Raw genomic sequence first — 21,426 nt, 5'->3', positions numbered from 1 at the left:
ACTTCCTCGTTTGTTATTCTGGTAACCATTGCTGTTACTGTTTCCGTTAGCTCCACAGGCTGTCTGTCAAATTCTTCATTTAATAAGCTGTCAAAATACTTTCTCCATCTCTTTTCGTGAATTAGTATTTTATTAGTTTCATCTCGGATACATCTAATCTGATTAAAATCTCTTGCTTTCTTTGCTCTCTGTTTGGCTATTTTATATATATTTGCTTCGCCTTCCCTGGTATCAAGTTGATCGTATAGGTTTGAATACGCTTCTGCTTTAGCTTTTGCTACTTTCGCTGAAAGAAGATAAAACAGAATACATATATAGCTACAATATGAACGGATCAGCAAGACAGAATAGGCAAAACGTTACAATGAACCAGAACAATTGATTTAGAAAGGAAAGGGTTCATCAGTTCAGGGGCGGTTTCTCCATTGGTTCATTTGTGCAGTGAACACCCAACCAAATTTCATTAAAATACATATTTTTAAAAATCTCATAAATATCATTAAAATATTTTTTCTTAAATCTCATAAATATCATAGTAGCATTAAAATATAACTGTATTTATTAATCACATAAATTGTTTGCACAACACCGCTACGCTAGATGCACGTGGTAAGTGCAGAATTCAAATTGAACCCAACGACTATACAGTAACCCTATAGAAGAACGAGAGCTCTTAAATCCGTGAACCAGGGATTCTCCTATCTTAAAACATTGACCATTTGTGCACTGCACACAGAGACCGGGCCGGGGCCGAAGCGTTTCGATTCACAGTTTGGCATTTACTGTTGTGGGATTTTATTAAATACAATATTGGTAGGTAGTTTTTTTAGGATGGTGGAGCCTTATTCAGTAAAGTTTATAAAAGAAAATGCAAATAGTTTTGAAAATCGACTTCTTATAAAAAGAATGGACTAACTTGGCAGGACATAAACTTGGTACAGGAATGTGCAATAGAAACAAAAAGTTTAAACATTGTTTTAAAGTTGAACAATATAGATAAACTACATTCTTTATTTTGTTTTCCATGTTTAGTATTTTCAAAGAATAAAACTATAATTTCAATCTCGGTCTTTGGATGCCGTTAAAATAAACGGATTTTTAAACAGTTTTGACAAAGCCATTTCATTATTCGTAACTTCTGCCTCCACCTTCACCACCGAAGAAGCGCCATCATTCAGTAGGTATCATATTCTGCACAAAACAGAAAAAGTGTGTAATGTGTGACATCCCGACTAATCGGGTCAAAGATAGGTTTCATTTTACAGAACATCTTTTGGCGAGGCCCCAAAAATGTTTCGCCTGCGGCGCGTATTCACCGTTCGTATAATTACATTCTTTAATTGAACACCCTCCTTAAATTACCACGAGCCGCCACTGCATCAGTTTAAACATTTGGGAGCTACGATCACATCTGACAATAACATTACTCATAAACAGAGATTAACAACAAAATACAAAGTGTCAATCGTTGTTGGTTTGCGTTACGAAAAATAATGAAATTAGAAGATGTATCCAGCTGCACGAAAATAAGAATCTACCATTCTGTAATAAGACCTAAATGACGTATGCCTGTGAAACATGGACAATAACAAAACAAAATGATAACTGCTTAAAAATCGCAGAAAGAAGAATTCTTAGAGGAATATATGGAGCAGTTAAGGATGGCACCAGAGAACTTTAGAGAGTGAGAACCAACCAAGAATTGAAAGAATTATATAACCAACCAGATATAGTTAAAATAATAAAGTCACAAAGACGGGAATATGTCAAGAGACAAGAGCATCGTGTCGCCACATTCTGAACATTTTACAAAAATTTATTACATTTCCCAGCTGTAATCTACGTTAAAATTAAGACAGCCAATTTGGCCGTAAAAAAGTGACCAAAAAACAAAAGAAAATATAAGACATTATAAAAAACCCAATTCAGCAATATCGTGACCTCAAAATATGTTGCTATACTTACCTAATTTTGTTGTATTTAAAAATTTGAAATCTACATTAATATTGTTCTCGAAAATACGAAACTTTACTTGTAGAATACTTTCTACAATAATTTACAATGTACATTCGAATTACCCATAATCCCCCTGAAGAGAAGAACGACCACAAGTTAATCGTTTTATTGTTTAGCTCCATAACTGCCACCCCAGGGGGTGTCCCGTTTGTCTATCGGCTCGATAACAGGTGAAAATAATTTTTGATCTGGGCTTTCTGCACGTAAACGTTTACGTGCAGAAAGAAATTTTTGAGATAGGGATAGCCACCTGAAATTTACCGTTATGATTTTAGTGGATTGGCCTTAAGGGAAAATTAAAGAACAATAATAAAACTTTTCTACATTTATTACAAGACTTTATATACATATTTTTTATCAGAGCAAAACTAGTTAATTTTCTTTTCCATAGACTTTTATTATGAATCGAACTATTTACAATGTTTTGAATATGATTTAAACTTGAAAAATAAAAAATACAAAATAATTTTTTTAAAAGATATCTAAATCTAGGTGATTGAAGAATTGTAAAAATATCTTTTCTATGTTGAATGTATAAAGATTATTTTTAAAAAGTTCACTTTTTCCATTTTTTATTCTTATAACAATTTCTGAGTTGCTATAGACCAAAAATAGATGTAGATGTGTTCAATATATTTACCTTTGGTCCATACGTTAACATTATAGAAGTAAAAGAAGTTTTTGAATGTATATTTCTTAACAGAGATTTTTATTTCTCGACATGAGAGAAGAAAAAAAATGATAAGGTTATAATACTGAAAATAGGGAACTGGATTAGTTACTGATTTTTTTGAAGAAGTTATGATATCATCAGAGATATTGATTTTGCAATTGTTAAATGGGAATTAAATTTCCGCATTGGAAATTTTATATCACGTTCAATGTGGGTTATTTCAAATTTTTACAAAAAACGTGCAGTATAAATCCACTACTGTTGGATTATTATATTCTTGTTGCCGACTTCTTCTTTTAGTACAGGCAACTTAAATTCTGCTGATGGATTTACTACACATTTTTCTGCATTAAGTAATATGAGAGCAGCTTCTTTAATTTTTCTCTTTTTCATGTTTGTGTCCTTCATAACTGATGCATATTTCCATTGCACTCGCTGCTCATTGTACCAGGCATGTTTGCTAGTGTTGCCCAAAATCGGTCTTGGTCTTGTTCTTGCGTTTTCGCAAGACCAAACCGCCTTTTAGCAAGACCAAGACTTACCGTGCAAGACTTGAGCAAGAACAAGACTAAGCCTGCGAGACACTTGCGTCTTGCAGTTAGAACTGAGGGTCGTTTTAGGGAGTATATTAGTTCGGCTATATTCTTAGATACTCTATTATGGGAAACAAAAAAAACATTTGAAATTTTTTTTTGAAAATTGGACTTATGCTCATTACGAACAATACCATAAACATACATAGCGAATCAAAATATCCATTTAAAGAACACTTGACACGTACTCAGAGGTCATTATTACAATGCAAAAATAAAATATTTTGTACATTCTTCCCAGCAAACGACTTCTCTGAAATTAATTGTCCGGGTTATGAAAATAGTCACCTTCTAATCATAACATTCTTGCTTTGTGACGCCGATAGTAATATCGAATATCGTATCCAAACTTTTTAAAAATATGTCACCTTAGCTGATAAAAAATATACCTAATAAGTAATTAATTTTTTTCATTATTAGTTTTCTAGGAATTTAACCACCACAAATCTTATCGGTATACTATATAGAATAGTAAGACTATTATGTATTGTTTTTGCTGAATGTGCTGAGACCACTCGGTTAAACAAAATTTGCCGAAACAGCGCGGCTAATATTTAAAAGTATGATAACGAGACAAAAGAACAGATAATGCCGGATAGCGTATAAACAAAATACATAATATGATTTAATAACGGTATACACTTCTCCAAAAAATTTACGCACCACCTTAACATGTCTCGAATTTCCTAAGTCGGATTTAAGTGATTTTTTTAATATTATGTTGTCTTACTTTTAGTAATAATATTGTTGCTGAAAATTGGTCAATTATTGTCATTGTACCAATCAAACTGTGTTTTTCTCAGAGCTAGCATCACTCTGTGGAATATTCTAGCATTTATAAAATACTGAAATTAAAACGATAGCCTCATATTTTCTAACACTATGTTTTTTTATTCATTCGCTTATATTGGATAATAAAATACATAAGTTTCTAATAAACTTTAGTTAGTTAGAACATAGGCACGGATCACTTAGATCGTGGGTTCAAACCCCACCCGGTGTAAGTTGTCTAGATCAGTAATTCTCAACCTTTTTGAGTCATGTACCACAAAATACTTTGTATTATTTTTGTTACCACCTAACTGAAATAGCTATCTAGCTAGGTAATCTAATTAACTATAATAATTGTGGTGCTGATTTTGGCTGTTTTTGCGTTTTGTGTACCACCGCAAATAATGATATATACCACTAGTGGTACATGCACCACAGATTGAGAACCGTTGGTCTAGATATTTATTAATTTGGCTGGTCTTTACTGTGGCTATGATATTCAAGCTTAAAATGTACCTCTCTGTTACGTTGTTCAAAGGTATGCAATAGGCAACTGCGAGACTTGCAAGACCAAGACCGTGAGCGCAATACCAAGACCAGATGTACTGGCGCAAGACCAAGACTGTCCAAGTCTGGTTTTGGTCTTGCATTTGGGCAACAATAATGTTTGCATATCTGTGATTTCTTAAAATCTGTTTTTATGTATATTTCATGCTCATATATCCTGACACTTAGTGGTCTTGGTGTTTCTCCCAAAAAAATTATTGCATTCACAAAGGAGTGAACTTCAAAGTTAAAAAAAACATTCAATTGAAGTTGATCGAACTGGAAAGAATTATTAATTAATATTCAATTGCGCATACCGCGCAAGAAATCAACTGAGTATTAGTATTGGTGCATTAAATATTTTAAACAACTTCTTGAACCAAGCTTTTGTGTATTTAACTGTAAAATGCTATTGAACCACCCTATAATTTTTATTATTACTCAAAAACTTCTTTTAGTTTGAACTGCAGTATAAGATGTTTTAAGAGGTTACATAGGTCTATTATTTTCAAAATATCGAATAAATCCATTTGAAAGTATAGTACTTCAAGAGTATTCACACGAAATTTGAAGTAAATTCGAGCAATATCACCAGAGTTATAGAGATTTGACTACTATACGAATGTGGTGCGGTTCTACCGCGTAAATCAGCAACTTTCAATGCGCTTTTATCGAAACTGTTTTTCCGTGCGGTAGAACGAATCAACCGATTTCGCTGAAACATTATACAGTTACTCTTTATAGGGCTTTTCATTCACAGTCATTTGTTTCGAGCTTCTGTCATGTGTCACATAATATTAATATACTATCTACGCCATACGTTATTGGTATATAACAATGATACAAACCAAAGACGTATGGCGTAGATATATTAATATTATGTGACACATGACAGAAGCTCGAAACAAATGACAATCGATGAAAAGCCCCATAGTATGGTTTCGTGATTGAACAAAAGACTTTGCAATCGGTAGACTCGTTCTTGTTTTATACGAAAAAATGTTTTAAAAACGATGAAAATCGGAAAAATGCTAAAAAATATGAGACAAAAATAAATTTAAACTTATGTATTTAAAAACTTTAAATTTTACTTTAATATTTTAATTGGGAATAAGCCAAAATTTTAAATTAAAATTAAGTTCTTCTGAAAATTTAATTTGTACTTCGTTAAAAACGTCCAATAAACTTAATTTCAAACTAAAATTGTGGCTTATTCAGAAGAAAATAGCTTCATAACAATATTTTTAAATTCCATTTTTTTTATTCCTTCGTTCAAGCACGGGCCAAGGGCATAAGCTAAAAGAAAGTTTTCGAATTTTTGATTTTAGATGAACCTGCATCGAAATATTTTGCCTACCGCAAGAAAGGCTGGACGATTTTTATTAAACTTATTCAAATGCTTAACTTTTTTGTGTGTAAATTTTAAATACTTAAAGTAGATTTTTTGATTTTTAAAATACGATTATTTGAAAAAAAAAATTTTTTTCTTTAAGACCTATGTAACTCCTTAAGCGAACCCAGAGAATAACAACATCAAAGTATCATTTGTACCAAAATATCAAATTTTTTAAACAATTACTTTTATATTTTCACAAATACTGCAAAGTCTTATGTAATTATCAAATTTATTTTTTTAACATCAGATGTTTTAAAAACAATATGAAGATAACTCTACTAACGAAAATACAGCAACTTGGACAATAATATAATAACTTAAGTGAAACATGACCTAGATATAAAAATAATAAAGTACACATATTAAAAATAGTTCAAATTATTCTTTATAACACAGCTTTTAAATCGAAAAAATGTAGATAAGACTAAAACTATTTGAAGATGACCAACTTATACTCTTAAAAATTTACTTAGTAAAATTTATGAAACTGGTAATGTGCTCGTGACTGACTGGTTGTAGCCTTCATTCTTCTTTGTAAAAAAGACAGCAAAGCACCAGCAAATATTCCGATTATAGAATCATAATAGTATAAACCACATATTTTAAATCATTCTTGCATTATTCATTATCGCTTATGTAGAAGGAAACTCGAGGAAACATTATCGATGTTCAATTTGGCTTTAGAAAAAGATTTGGAACACCAAAACCGTTATTCCCTATACAAATTTTGATACAAAGAAATAGGGACGTTAATTGGAAAGTCTTTACAAGCTCCATTGATTTCAAAAAGGCATTCGACAGTGTGCAACATCAAAAATAGGAAACATAGTTTAGTTAGATACAAAATATGAAAACGAGTAGGCAACAACACCTCGAAACAGTTTACAATAAAACGAAGAGTTGTTTAAGGCTATTTTTATTACCAAGATTATTCAATATCTACTCGAAAATGCTGTTCAGAGAAGTTATCAATGAAATTAGAAATGTGAAAATCAATTATTGCATTAACAACTTACAACAAGGGAACAACACTCTTCTGGTAGTGTGTACTAGAGGTATGTTACAAATACGAGGATAAAATTGAACTCTAAAAGGCAAAAAAAAAAAACAAAAATGATGAAATATAACACCAATTTAAAGAAAAAAAACGAACATTTGGAAATAAGTAGTAGATAAAGTCACATATTTTTTTTAATGGGAAATAAGCCACAATTTTACCAAAAAAATTATCAAGAAGAGACAATAAAATTTACAATGGAAAAGGAATATAACAACACTCTGCCTTTCCTCGATGTTTTAGTCTCAAAGAAGGATACTGGATATGAGACTCAAGTGTATTATACAGAATACTATAATAGAAAACCAACACACCAACAGATATCTCAATTACAAATCAAATCACAACATCAACGTTAAAAAGGGAATCATTAAATCTTTATATGATAGAGCCAAAATTACTTGTTCTAGCGAAAATTCATTGTTAGAAGAAAACAATTGTTAACATCTGTTTTATTAAAAAATGATTATCCTTTATCGTTTATAAATAAGGAATTGTCAACATTGGATCGAATAGAACAGAACAACGTAGAACGGGATCCTATAACATCCGCAAGAAATAATACGAGGAAAATACCAATACCATATATAAAAGGACTATCCGAGAAACTTAAAATAATAGGAAATAAATTCAACATTCAAAACAACAAACACATTGAGGTCTATTCTATCTAAAACTAAACCTAACAATGAACAAGAAAGAACAAAGAATTGTATTTATAAAATACCTTGTGAATGTGAACATCAGTCTTATATTAAAAATAGAGAATTTTATAGATCTCAAATATGTCAACACGCATCGGATAATGAACAGTTCAGTGGAGAGATTCAAGTATAGTCCTGAAAGAAACAGATAGTAAAGAGAAAAATCAAAGAAGCGGCTCTAATTATGCTAAATGAAACCAATTGTGTAGCAAATTCCTCGGTAGGATGCAGTAGGATGTGGTTACCCATACTAAAAGAGGTAGTCAATAGAAAGAAAATACCAGGATTATACCAGGGTCAGTAACATATCGAGTTAACGAGTACATATTTTAGTATTATGTATATAATATATGTATATGTATTATTAATATTATTTATAATTTAAAATAGCATATATATATTGAAGTCGGAATTTGATATTAGATTTGAGAGTAAACTAAATGTAAGCCCAAATACTTACGATGTCGGGATAGTATCACGAGGTTTTTCCTGGTTTTCCCTCTAGTGATTTACTATGGAGTCTCTAGCGCGAGAATTTTACTGCCACCGTTGCATTTGGTTGTCTTTTTAAAGACAGATCACATGCTATGATTTTTTGTGGCGGATATTCTTGAGTTGAGTTGATTTCATGTAATCAAATGAACTATCTTTTAGTAAAGTCGTCCCAGGAACGCAACTCATCAATATTGGCAATATCATTTTAAAGTCTTCTACTTTAAAATGTATAATACATGTCTGAATTGCCGATATAAATGAGTCAGAATTAATAAATTATTAGAAGAATTTTTTACTAAGCAACAACATTTTTGTTTAATTTAGTATTATTTTGTATTTTGACAACGACACCCGACTTGGGCGTCGAAACGTTAATAAAATCATTTTTTTGGTAAAATTGTGGCTTATTTCCCATTGAAAATAGTTAATTAGTATTATTGTCTAAGAAGTTCTCATATAAAATTAACCGTTTATGTAATGTTCAAATTTCAATACAATTCCAAAACTTCAAACTTTAGTCTAAATGGATCTTGCTTGTTTAGGTAATATTAAAAGTTTCAGTCCGATTTGTTAGGTTAGGCCAGTATTTATATAATCATATTAAGTTATCGAGATCAACTAATTAAAATAGACATTTTTTTGTGAAGTAACCCAGTTTTTATTTAAAATCTACCACCTTTCTTCTAAGATAAGGGCTACCGGTATTTCTAAGGGACTATTAACATTTTTTCGATTTGATTTTCGTATGTAACAAACTTAAAATTCGACATCTTAAACTAACATTACCTTAAACAATAATAAAACTAAAAATTAGCTATAATTTAAGATACTATTTACATTTGCCAAGATATAACTAACTGTCAATTAATTAACCAAAGTTAACATAATCTTCGTATCATTTAATAAATGCTGCTTGTGGTACAACACCTTGTGCGTTTAAATTTTGGAATACCATTATGGCTTTCTGGTAGTCCCATTGTGTTTCTTCGAGACACCTATAAGATAAAATAAATGCATGTTAATAATTGAATACAAATCAGAATTGATCAGAATCCAAATTTTTCTTACTATTTACTAACAAAATAAAAATGATTACTTCCAGCAAATCAAAATCTGAATACAAAAGGCCAGAATAAGGGAAGTGAAAAAATAGTATATCAAAGTGTGTAAGTAATTTATTTCTTTAGCTGAGCGCATTTGACATAAACGTCATCATCCGAGCTAATGGTCGATTAGAAAAAAGTACAACTACTTGAGGCATATGCGTGAGCATCTTAACAATAGTAATCTGCATTACAATGTGCAATCATGTATGCCATTGAGCTGTTTTGTCCTTCGTACAACCCCCAAACAGAAAAAACTGCCACGTAAACTTTACAAACACATAAAAAACTTTTTTTATGGTGTGGGTGTATCACCCAACCATTTTTGTCTAGAAGAGACAGCTGACTGACCTCTCTTCTAGACCAAAATGGTCTAATGGACATGTCTAATTTGTATAACATTTTCTGTTAACAGATTTTGTTTCCTGTTTTACATTGTGACAAAACTTAGTATACCATTTTCTTATATCATTTTATGGTATAGTCTAAAACAGACTTTACACCAACAATAAATTGATCAAGGAATTGACGAATTTCACAAAATTTTCACGAACGGCACAAAAACCCCTTATAATTTTTATATTCACCCCTGTCCCCACTCCTTTGTCGGTCACGCAGCGTTCCGCCCCTGGAGATTTTACTTAGTTACGTCATGACCTATTTATTCCCAAATTTTGGTGCACTATCTCGATCATGAGCGTCACAAAAAAAATAATAAAAACCGCGACTTTTACCCCTTATAACTACCTTCGTCCCCCACTCTGGTTTCGGCCTCTGGGGATTTTACTTAGATATGTCATGGTCTACTTATTCTCAAATTTTGGTGCGCTATCTCAATAACAAACGTCACAAAAACCCCTTATAATTTTTATATTCACCCCTGCCCCACCCCTTTATCGGTCACGCAGCGTTCCGTCCCTGGAGATTTTACTTAATTACGTCATGACCTATTTATTCCCAAATTTTGGTGCACTATCTGGATCATGAGCGTCACAAAAAAAATAATAAAAACCGCGATTTTGACCCCTTATAACATAACTACCCTCATCCCCCACTCTGGTTTCGGCCTCTGGGGATTTTACTTAGTTATGTCATGACCTACTTATTCCCAAATTTTGATGCAATATCTCGATCATGATCGTCACAAAAAAAATTATTATTAAAAACCGAGACTTTGACCCCTTATAACTACCCTCGTTCCCCACTCTGGTTTCCGCCCGTTGGGGAAAGTCATGTACACAACTAATTCAACATATCCCCATATAGTTTGTCCATATTACTTATCACGCACAAAATCCGCTTCCATTTTTTCAAACTATATATCCCTGACATCTTGAGCACCGCATGGCTTTTCTTTTTGTGTAAGGAGATTCTATCTATACGCTAACATAATAACTAATAAGGAGCTAACAGAAATACTCACTGTAGCGACCACTCGAGATTCATTCCGGATACTGCGGACATCTGTTTTACCATTTCTTGTTTTGTAGCATCATCTGGCACAGCGGGTTGTGGTATACTGGGTCCAGGAGAGGTAATCACAGGGGCTGGTGCCGGAGCTACATTAACGGTGGTCTTGAAAGCATCCTAAAAAATTAATCGTTAACAAAATCAGTACTAAAAAACAAGCTGTGTATTTTAAAAATTCTAAGAAATTGGCCTAAATCTTAGGATGTACCAAAAATTATAGCCTAATATATTACTCACGGACAAAAATATTGCACGTGCATGTGGAATGAATTTTTTTGTGCTGCTATCCTTAGCCCCTTGTGTTATAGGAATAGGATTTCTTTTTCAAATGCGATATTTTAAAATATGATATAAAGGAAATAATCGGATTTAAATCTGATCCGGGCTATGTGCTGGCCAGTATAAGTTTTAAAATGAATCTCATCAAGGTAAGTATTCACTGTGCTAACAGCGTGAAGATGTGCATTAGCACCAATATGCCATATCCAATATGGCTTTCAAATGGCAAAACATGATCTTCTAAAATGTTTTCAATGTACATATCAGTTGGCATTCACCTAATCACCTCCACGTGTTCGGTATGTCCTTTCAAAGCAATACCGCTTTGTAGCCCTATGCAGCCACCACCAAAACTGATCCTCTGTGTGATGTTACAACTGACTACTGTTCGCCAACTCTTCTGTAAAAGAATTTTTGTAAATCTTGCTTCCATATGGTGAACGGTATGCCAATGTAACCTCATACAGAGTGTTAATTTTTGTGGTTGCGGCATAGTGCTATGGAGTGGTATTTCTTGGAAAGGAGAGACCGAACTTGTGAAGGTGATTGAGTGAATGACAGCTGATATGTACCGGGTGTCCCATTAAGAATGGCTCTTGGCCATATCTTAGGAACCGTTTATAGTACAGCTTTGAGAAAAAAATATTTATAACAAAAGTTACCTCGGGAAAAGCCTGGAAATTTTTTCATAATTGTAGATCCACCGCTAGAGGGCGTAATTGAATATCAAAAATCAAAAAATCAAAATTTTACAAAATTTACCTAATGAAAGGGCACTGGAAATCCAATCATCGTATTCGTCATAAAATTCAGCGCATATTTGATTTCACAAATTTAAGTCTACCTTTGCAAATAAGAGGTGGGGGTGAGTGGGAACCTTCTTATGAAAAAATGACTGTAAGTCCGGTTCTGCTAAATCGAATTTTGCATACTTGGTCTTGTTGAAAACAGCTCTTTTTCGTCAATGTAAATGTCTTATTTTAGAAATAGCCTAATAAGTAATATGCAAGCTAGGAGGCGTTATTTAATTATTTTCAGAAATTTAGTTTTCTTTGGAAAATATTCAATACAAGTATGCATTTTTAATCCTGTATTACAAAATTAGACCAAATTAGCAACATAATACCGAAAACTGCATGTCGATACCTTTTTTCTATCTCGAGATATCTTAAGAAATTTGTAAATTTTAAACATAACTGTTCCTGTCACCTGTAAACGAGGTTAAGGAAAAGTAGTGTGCTATGGAAAATACAAATAAACATTTTCCAGATGTAAACGTATATAATTAATTAAAACAACAATAAGACAAACAACACTATAAAACATAAAGAAATAAAAGCAACTACTTACTTAGTCTTAGTGACTGCCTAAATGTTCAAATTGTTGCTCATCATTTTCGATGTTACTCTTTCAAGAGTAGATTGAACAGCAACAGATTTAACTGTTTTAGACTTTTATTTATGGGGACGGATTAAAGACCTTGTTTTTGCCGCTAGTCCCACTACTCGAGAAAACATGATATAAAATCTAGCTAGAGAATACGAAACGCCATTCAAAGCAGTGCGAAAGCAGAAATTGACACTGCCGTTCAATCTACTCTTAAAAGAGTAAATGCTTGCATCGAAAATGATGGACAACAATTTGAACATTTAGGTCGTCACTAATTAAGTAGTTGCTTTTATTTCTTTTTTATATTTTATAGTGTTGTTTGTCTTATTGTTGTGTTAATTAATTATATACGTTTACATCTGGAAAATGTTTCTTTGTTTTTTCAATAGCACACTACTTTTCCTTAACTTCGTTTACCAGTGACATTAACAGTTGTTTAAAATTTACACGTTTCTTAAGATATCTCGAGATAGAAAAAAGGTATCGACATGCGGTTTTCGGTACTATGTTGCTAATTTCGTCTTATTTTGTAATACAGGATTAAAAATGCATACTTGTATTTAATATTCTCCAAAGAAAACTGGATTTCGGAAAATAATTAAATAACGCCTACTAGTTGGCATATTACTTATTAGGCTATTTCGAAAATAAGATTCTTACATTGACGAAAAAGAGCTGTTTTCAGCAAGACCAAGTATGCAAAATTCGATTTAGCAGAACCGGACTTACAGCCATTTTTTCATAAGAAAGTTCCCACTCACCCCCACCTCTTATTTGCAAAGGTAGACTTACACTTGTGAAATCAAATATGCGCAGAATTTTATGAAGAATACGATGATTGGATTTTCAATAGGCAAATTTTGTAAAATTTTGATTTTTAAATTTTTGATATTCAATTAGGCCCTCTAGCGGTGGACCTACAATTATGAAAATAATTTCCAGGCTTTTCCCGAGGCAACTTTTGTTATAAATATTTTTTTCTCAAAGCTGTATTATAAACGGTTCCTGAGATATGGCCGAGAGCCATTCTTATTGGGACACCCGGTACATTAAAATATTTTAGAAGATCATGTTTTGCCATTTGACAGCCATATTGGATAACAAATTCGTGTTAATGCACCATGACGCAGGTCTTCATGTCGGCAGAATAGTGAATACTTACCTTGATGAGATTCAATTTAAAAATTATATTGGCCACCATATAGCCCATATTAAATTTAAATCCGATTATACCATTTATGTGATAGAATAAAACATCGCATTCGGAAAAGAAATACTATTTCTATGACACTGGGGGCAGCACAAAAAATTTTATTTCAAACGTTAATTTCAAAATATGCAATATTTTTGTATGTGAGTGTAGAAACAAACAAAATTACTCGTTTCAAATTTTGACGTGAAACTTTACAGTCAATTTGTAATAAGCTATTCTTCAGTGGTACGGCAACACAATATTTTCTTTATCCTCGAAACCGGCCTAGGCTAGCTAGATATCAATATATCCTTGTAAAATAAGCTAATTATATATAAAAGTGAATACATACTTTTGCTTGGTCCGGAGTTGCATTGGATATGTGAAGTTCTTCATTTGCTATGCAAAAACCTGATCCAGCAGGTACAATTACAAGGGTTCTGAAGAAATATCTTAAAGGAGGTACTTTGTGGCCACTTTTCAATTCTTTAAACATACCAGCCACTGTCAAACATAACATCTGGGGCTAAAAGTATCAATAAACGTTAATACACATACCTATGAGATTGTAGGCTATTGATTATGTATTTCAGAAAGGAACTATGTACAACGTTAACGGAGTTTTATTGTTTTATATAGTCAATGGACTCTAAATATGAAAAATCCGCGGAGTGCTACCATTTAAAGGGGTGCGTTTTGAGAAATTGCTGAATTAGTCCCTAGGCACAGGGCGAATTAGGGTGAGTTCTATACACTTTTGGTACCAACACTTCTTCAGGAAAATTGTTCCAGGTTAAATTTACTATCAAAACATCACATTTTAAAGTTAAAAATATTTTTTTTACAAAAATATATTCAAAAGAAAAGCAAGAGAAAAACACGAAAGATAGCAATTTTGTTTTTTGCCCCATAACTTTTTTCCATGGGGATATAGGTGTAGGCATTGCTTCAGCGAAAAATAACGTTCATCCCTCCCCTTTAAAATGACGTTTAGTAAACGTCTCTATGATTTACAGGTTCCAAAATATAATTTTTCAAAATTCGCCACTTACGGCGATTTTGGCCCATTTTCGTTGTTACTTCTCAAATATTGTCCTGTAACTTTTTTCTACGTAGCTTTAGTTATATGCAATGTCACATTTTATTGGAAGAAAAGTCAATTACCTTTAAAATGGTCTATTGTAGAAGGCTGTAAGGCTATTTTTAAGTAAGATATGGTTGTTCAAACTTTTATACTTTAATGAATTTTGATATACTTTTCGATTATTTTTAAATTTCCCATTATAACTTTTTTTATTGTATATTTAGGTATATAAATTGTACAATAAAAAAGAAAGCTTATTTTCTTATTTCTTATTTCCATAATGTATGTATCTAAATGTACAAGAAAAAAGTAATAATGAGAAAAATAAAAAATAATCATTAAAAATATCAAAAATTATAAAAAGTATAAAACCTTGAAAAAGCATAACTTGCTTAAAAAGAGCCATATAATCTTTTACGATACACCATTTTAAAGGTAATTGATTTCTCTTTCTACTAAATGTACCATTGCATATACCTAGAAATGCGTAGAAAAAAGTTACAGAACAATGTTATATTTTTGTAAAGAAAAATATTTTTGACTTTAAAATGTGATATTTCGTTAGTAAATTTAACCTGGAACAATTTTCCTGTAGACGTGTTTGTACCAAAAGTGCATAGAATTCATCCTAATTCACCCTGTGCCTAGGAACTAATTCACCTCTTTCTCAAAAACGCACCCATTTAAATGGTAGCACTCCGCGGTTTTTTCAAATTTAGAGGTCCATTGACCATATGAGATAATAAAATCCCGTTAACGTTGTAGTTCCTTTTAGCTCTCTTATTTTGAACATAATCAATAAATAGCCTATTGATACCCCAAGCAAAATTGATGAATATATGGGGAAAAATATTTCCCCATGAATATAGATACCGTTGCACATCATTATTTACGTCAGAGATCTAAGTCGACATTGTTGCCCAATTACAAAAAATTCTTGAATTCATTTTAAATCAAATATATCACATAGTTATTGCGAAGTGGATTATAGACCTGGATCCCGCGTAAGAAAAAAAAGTTGATTAATAGCAAGCTGAAAATTTGTTAATAGCTTAACGGTGTCTAGTCGGACAAACATTGATGCACGGGAACACTGAAACGGGAAGTTTTAACGGTGGAGCATGATAAACGTGTCGTCCTGACAAGTTTATGATGGTGAAAAATAGTAAGTTGTTTTTAAGTTTATTCAATAGCCAACGTTATATAATATATGAAAAAATGTTTGTCCGACAAAAAGGTTGGGCATTTTAACGAGTCCGACACGTAGAACATGTCACATCACAGGAACTATGTTGGTGATGAATAGCAGTCTGATTTTTGCATGAGAGTTTAATGAAAGGTTAAAAAAGCAATTGGAAGTTCTGTCGGACAAAATGAATGGGAAAATTTCCTAGTCGGACATTCTAAACATGTAAGATATAGACAAAAATGTTGGTGATAAATAGCAAGCTAATTTTGATTTGTTTATGTACAAATTATATTTTGTAACGCAAAAAGTTATATGTCGGACAAAAAGTTTGGACAAATCGAAGGAAATAAATAAAAAACCTTTTTTCAGAATGACTTAGTCACATATTGATAAAGCTATTTTAGTTGTATATTATTATTTATATTCACATATTTGCCTGTGCCTATATATACATGCACACTCCAAAAACAGTGAGGTAAGTATCAATGCATGTATATATTGCAAAACAATTATTTTTTTGGGTGGAGTTTGTTCTAGATATTCTCAAAATGACAATCAAAAATATCAAAGAACATGTGAAAGCAATCTCTTAGGGTTTTCTAATTAGGCGCATCAGAAAGTACGGAAAATTTCCTACAAAAAACGTTGTATACATTTTTTTCCATACTCAAATCTTAACCCTGTAAACGACATTGAAAAATGTGAAGAGTCTAAAACTTCGGTGCTTATAAGAATAGACGTAAATATGACACATTATGCTTAGAAGTATGTATTAGAAGGCTGCATTTGTCAGTGTGACACTTTGTGCTATACAAAGTAGTATTTGAAAGTACATGGTCTCTGAGTTTCTGTTTGCCACGTGTGTTGGAAATTAAAATTTATATTAACTATGGAGTGTTTTTGTGTCTATTTTTGAGTGTCAACAGTTTAAATTTTAAGTCGCCAAATCAAAAGTGAAACCATTCAACGGAACATTTTTGAGTAATTTTCGAACATTTTACAAAGTTAGTAAAATACTTGGTCATCAATTCAATGAGGTTCAGTTGCCAGATAATTGTGAAAGTAATATTGAATATCATTCTTCGTGCTATAATGCTTTGCTTGATTGAAAAAGGGTACCTAAATAAATTATTACTAAAATTGTATAACGTAATTTTTCTCAACTTTCTACAAATGAAATAATAATGTAATTAATATGTCACATGGCAAGAAATAATTTGCTGCCAAAATAAATCGATTAGTTTAAATTTGAAGTTACGATTGCAATTTATTATGAATTATTGTCAAAAGTGAAAGTTTTTCTTAAATGGAAATGTATTCATAGACATAAGGGTAGACAGGGAATACAGTGCAAAAAGTCGATAGGTGGTCTATCTATCTCTTTTAACCAAGCGATCCCGCGCATGTGGCAGACAGAGATAGCTAGACCACTCAATCCATAATATAATTTGCCTGATCTACTATAAATGTATTACAGTGAGGTATCTAAATGATGTTGACATAAATCGAAAGTTATCGATTTTAATTGATTGCAGGTACTTTTGACATAGAATAATCACCCCTTACTGAAATTTCAAAAATTATTTTTTTAAATTGTCCGACTACAAAATCTACCCCTTATTTTTTTCCGACAACAGTCACTCTTGGTAAGGAATAATTTACTTAATTAAATTTCGTCTTTGTCGGAAAGTTATTTATCACCAGCATTTTTGTCTATATCTTACCTGTTTAGAATGTCCGACTACGAAAACTTCCCATTAATTTTGTCGGACAGAACTTCCAATTGCTTTTTTAACCTTTCATTAAACTCTCATGCAAAAATCAGACTGCTATTCATCACCAACATAATTCCTGTGATGTGACATGTTCTACGTGTCGGACTCGTTAAGATGCCCAACATTTTTGTCGGACAAACATTTTCGCATATATTACATAACGTTGGCTATCGAATAAACTTAAAAACAACTTGCTATTTTTCACAATCATAAACTTGTCAGGACGACACGTTTATCATGCTCTACAGTTAAAACTTCCCCTGTTCCATTGTTCCCGTGCATCAAAGTGTGTCCGACTAGACACCGTTAAGCTATTAACAAATTTTCAGCTTGCTATTAATCAACTTTTCTTTCTTACGCGGGATCCAGGTCTATTATACAACAAAACAAACCAATATTCAATGTAAATAAATAAAATCATTAGAAATAGAAAACAAAAATTAAGTTAAAATCTTACGTTAAAGAAAATAATAAAAACAATAATTATATTAAAACAAATACTTATAGTAAAGAATAAAAATAAATCTGAAGTGTCAACATATGCTATGACGCGGATGACGTGCAAGTGTCTATACTGTATGGACTGTATTTAGTTAATCAATGTAGATCACATACTCTTGCAGATCATATATACTTACTGTAAAAACTGTCAAATCTACTGTAAAACTGTGAATATCGTGCTTCGTGTGCGGCATATCTTGCAAGAACGAAACTACAGCAACTTGTCCCTGTCTTAACAACTTGTTTCTTCTGTCTGGATCTTGAACTCGTAATAAATTTCTATTATCGGTGGCATACCAATTCAACCACGATACTCCTTTACTGTCTTTGGAATAGCCGTACGGGTAGGCCATTGTCATTGAAAATGTGGCTTTTTCGTGATATGCCTGAAGAAGGGACTGCCTATTATCTGAATCATATATTACGAAATACAGCTCGAGAAACTGTCGCACTATGGATCCTCCATCACCATTACATAAGAACGTCTGTTGGCAAGGTGGTAACGGTTGCTCTTCCGCAATGTCGAAGCTAATTGGTGGGGGCAGATCTACACCATCCTGCGTTTAAATCATATTTAAATATATTTAATAGAAACTATAATACTAAGTTTTAACTATCAAATAAAACCACAAAATACAAATCAAATTTAAAAAATAAAAGTTACATGGATTCACGTTATGGAAATCGTGTTTTAAAGCGTTCAAAATGTGCTAGCTGGATTATGTTCTTCTATCTTTTTGTCTATAAGTATTAGGTTTTTCATTGGTAAACTAATGCATATACGGAACTTTGTGCCCCTTTTTCTTGATCTATTGAAGTGCGTTTATGTATACATCATACGAGGTGGAATTTGAAATTTGAGGAATGGCAAGCTAGAACAACTATAGGAGGAAGAAAAATCAAAAATCTATGGTATGCTGATGACAAAACTATATTGGCGTCTTCACCAAAAAAAAACTGGGATACATTATGAATAAACTGGGCACGATGAGTACGAAATATGAATATGTTTGAAAATAAATATACAAAAAACCAAAGTAATGAGCATCGATAGAAACAGAAACAACCAAACACATATGAAAAAACATGGCAGGTTATGAAGTGGTCAGACGTAGGCTCTGTCATCACTAACAGTAGGTGGTGTGAAGACGAAATCTGTTGACGCATCATAATGGCCAGATCGGCAACAGTCAAATGAACAAAAATATGGAAGAACACTGACATTACAAAAAAATACAAAATTGCGCATTATTCAGGCACTAAATTTTCTATCACCACCTACACTTCAAAAACATGGACCATCAAACAGTCGATATTATGCTTGTAATAAATCGCACATCGCACAAATAATTCAATAGAAGAACTTAACGTATTACTAGACTTACAACAACTATCAACCCAAATATACTGAGCTATTTTGGACATATAACTAGAAGAAGAAAAGGTAAGGAACAAATGATAGTTGAAGGCAACGTAGCGGGCGAAAGATCCAGAGAAGATCTCGAGCACGATGGTCAGACTAAGTAAAGGACATGGCAAGATTATTCATTCTCCGAAGCAAAACAACACGCACAGGAGAGATATGCTTTTTCTCATGAGGATCTTTCAGTGCGTCACAGTTTTTCGATTTCTTTCTAACGCATTAAATTGTATGTGACAGAAAAAAACGCACGTCGGCGATTACATTTCGTCGGTGACATTTATAACATTTATTCTAGTTGTCAATAGATGGCGCCATAATCGAAAATAAAATAATTTGCGAATTATATAATATATCTACGAATATAATCTGAACAATTTATAAGACTATACAAATAAAAAAAATACCATTTTATAAATGCAATAAACACAATTGATTTGTTTTTTTGCCGAATTGCAAATAAAATGTGACAACTGTCAGATTTAACTAAAATGTCATGTCACTAAAATGTATATTACCTTTTTTTCTTACGGACTTACCTTTTTTTCTATCATTTGTGATGCACTGAAAAATGTTCGTGAAAAGAAGCATAATTGGACAGAAATAGTCCAAAAAAATTGCATAAGGCCACTACATCCTTAAGAAGAAGGAAAATAGAGGAGGACATCCTAAGAACAAAACGATCATCAATTACTGACGAAATGTAACTGACTATCACCAACTATAAAAAGTGAACCATAAAATCATACTATGCCTATTGTTACATTTTTGCTGGATATTTGACCATTAGTCTAATGAGTCACAGACTAAAAATATTCTTAAAAATCATCAATTTAAAAATTTTCAGAAAAGTGGAACAAGACATCACTGAAACCCAATTTGGATTTAGGAATGCCATGGGTACACGAAAGGCATTATCTGGATTTAACGTCCTCATGCGAAGCTGTATTAGACGGAGAGACAGCGCTGAAAAATCTCTTTGAATTTACTAAAGCTAGATTTTTCACAGTTGATTACTGTGAGTGTGTAGAGAAACATACTGCGGTCGGTCAAGCGAAGCGTAGAACAAGGGTTACTGAGAGGGTATCAAAGTTGCTTTCCTACGAAGGTAATTAAATCCATTTACTAAGGCTGAAAATCAGTACACACATTCTAAATTAAATATAAATAAAAGATATTATAGTCGGTCAGCTGTATGAAGGGACAGAGCCGGTCGGTCGGCCCCAATAGTCGATTGAGGAAATGAAGCATTTTGACTCGCAATTTTTTCGTCCAGCATGGATTTACTTAAAATTTTCACAGAAGGTAGGGAATAGTCCAAGGATCATTTTCTATATCATGCCGCTATCACACGCTAATACCTTGGGGGTGGTTGTCACCCAATCTCGGGGGTGAGAATTTTTTATTACATTTTAACCATGTAATTCGATGGAAAAAGTGATTCTAAGAAAAAAATGTTTTTTACATTTTCTTCGTAAAACTAACATTATTCGAGTTATTCGCGCTTGAAAATAACAGTTTTTTACGAAAAAATCGATTTTTTTAGAGGGTTTTTTGAGAATACCTCGAAAAATATGCATTTAATCAAAAAACTGTAGATATCAAATTGTATCTTTTAGTAACACAAACCAAATTCTTTTCCAATAATATCTTTAAGACCAATACAAACCGAGATACGGCATGTTAAAGGTTAGCTTTTTTCGTCAAATGCATAATTTGAAATATTCAAAGCCAAATAATGGGAAAAATTTGCATTTTTCTAGGAAAACTTAA

General features: G+C 32.3%; 1 protein-coding gene across 2 annotated transcripts in view; it reads right to left on the bottom strand.

Annotated features, from left to right (window-relative positions):
- Window positions 1–2,326: 2,326 nt before the first annotated feature.
- The window catches only part of LOC114324824 (nuclear RNA export factor 1), a 77,028-nt gene continuing 57,928 nt past the window's right edge, over window positions 2,327–21,426 (bottom strand). For both annotated transcript variants that reach the window (XM_028272696.2, XM_050648246.1), the window contains exons 7-10: window positions 18,371–18,790; window positions 14,037–14,210; window positions 10,778–10,941; window positions 2,327–9,246 (exon numbers count right to left, since the gene is read on the bottom strand). In XM_028272696.2, the coding sequence (XP_028128497.1) occupies window positions 9,147–9,246; window positions 10,778–10,941; window positions 14,037–14,210; window positions 18,371–18,790 (858 nt within the window). In that variant the 3' untranslated portion in view covers window positions 2,327–9,146. The remainder of the gene's footprint in view (window positions 9,247–10,777; window positions 10,942–14,036; window positions 14,211–18,370; window positions 18,791–21,426) is intronic.

The sequence above is a fragment of the Diabrotica virgifera genome, chromosome 4 (genome assembly GCF_917563875.1).
Source record: "Diabrotica virgifera virgifera chromosome 4, PGI_DIABVI_V3a".
Lineage (NCBI taxonomy): Eukaryota > Metazoa > Arthropoda > Insecta > Coleoptera > Chrysomelidae > Diabrotica > Diabrotica virgifera.
This window is presented reverse-complemented; position numbering and strand designations above follow the sequence as displayed.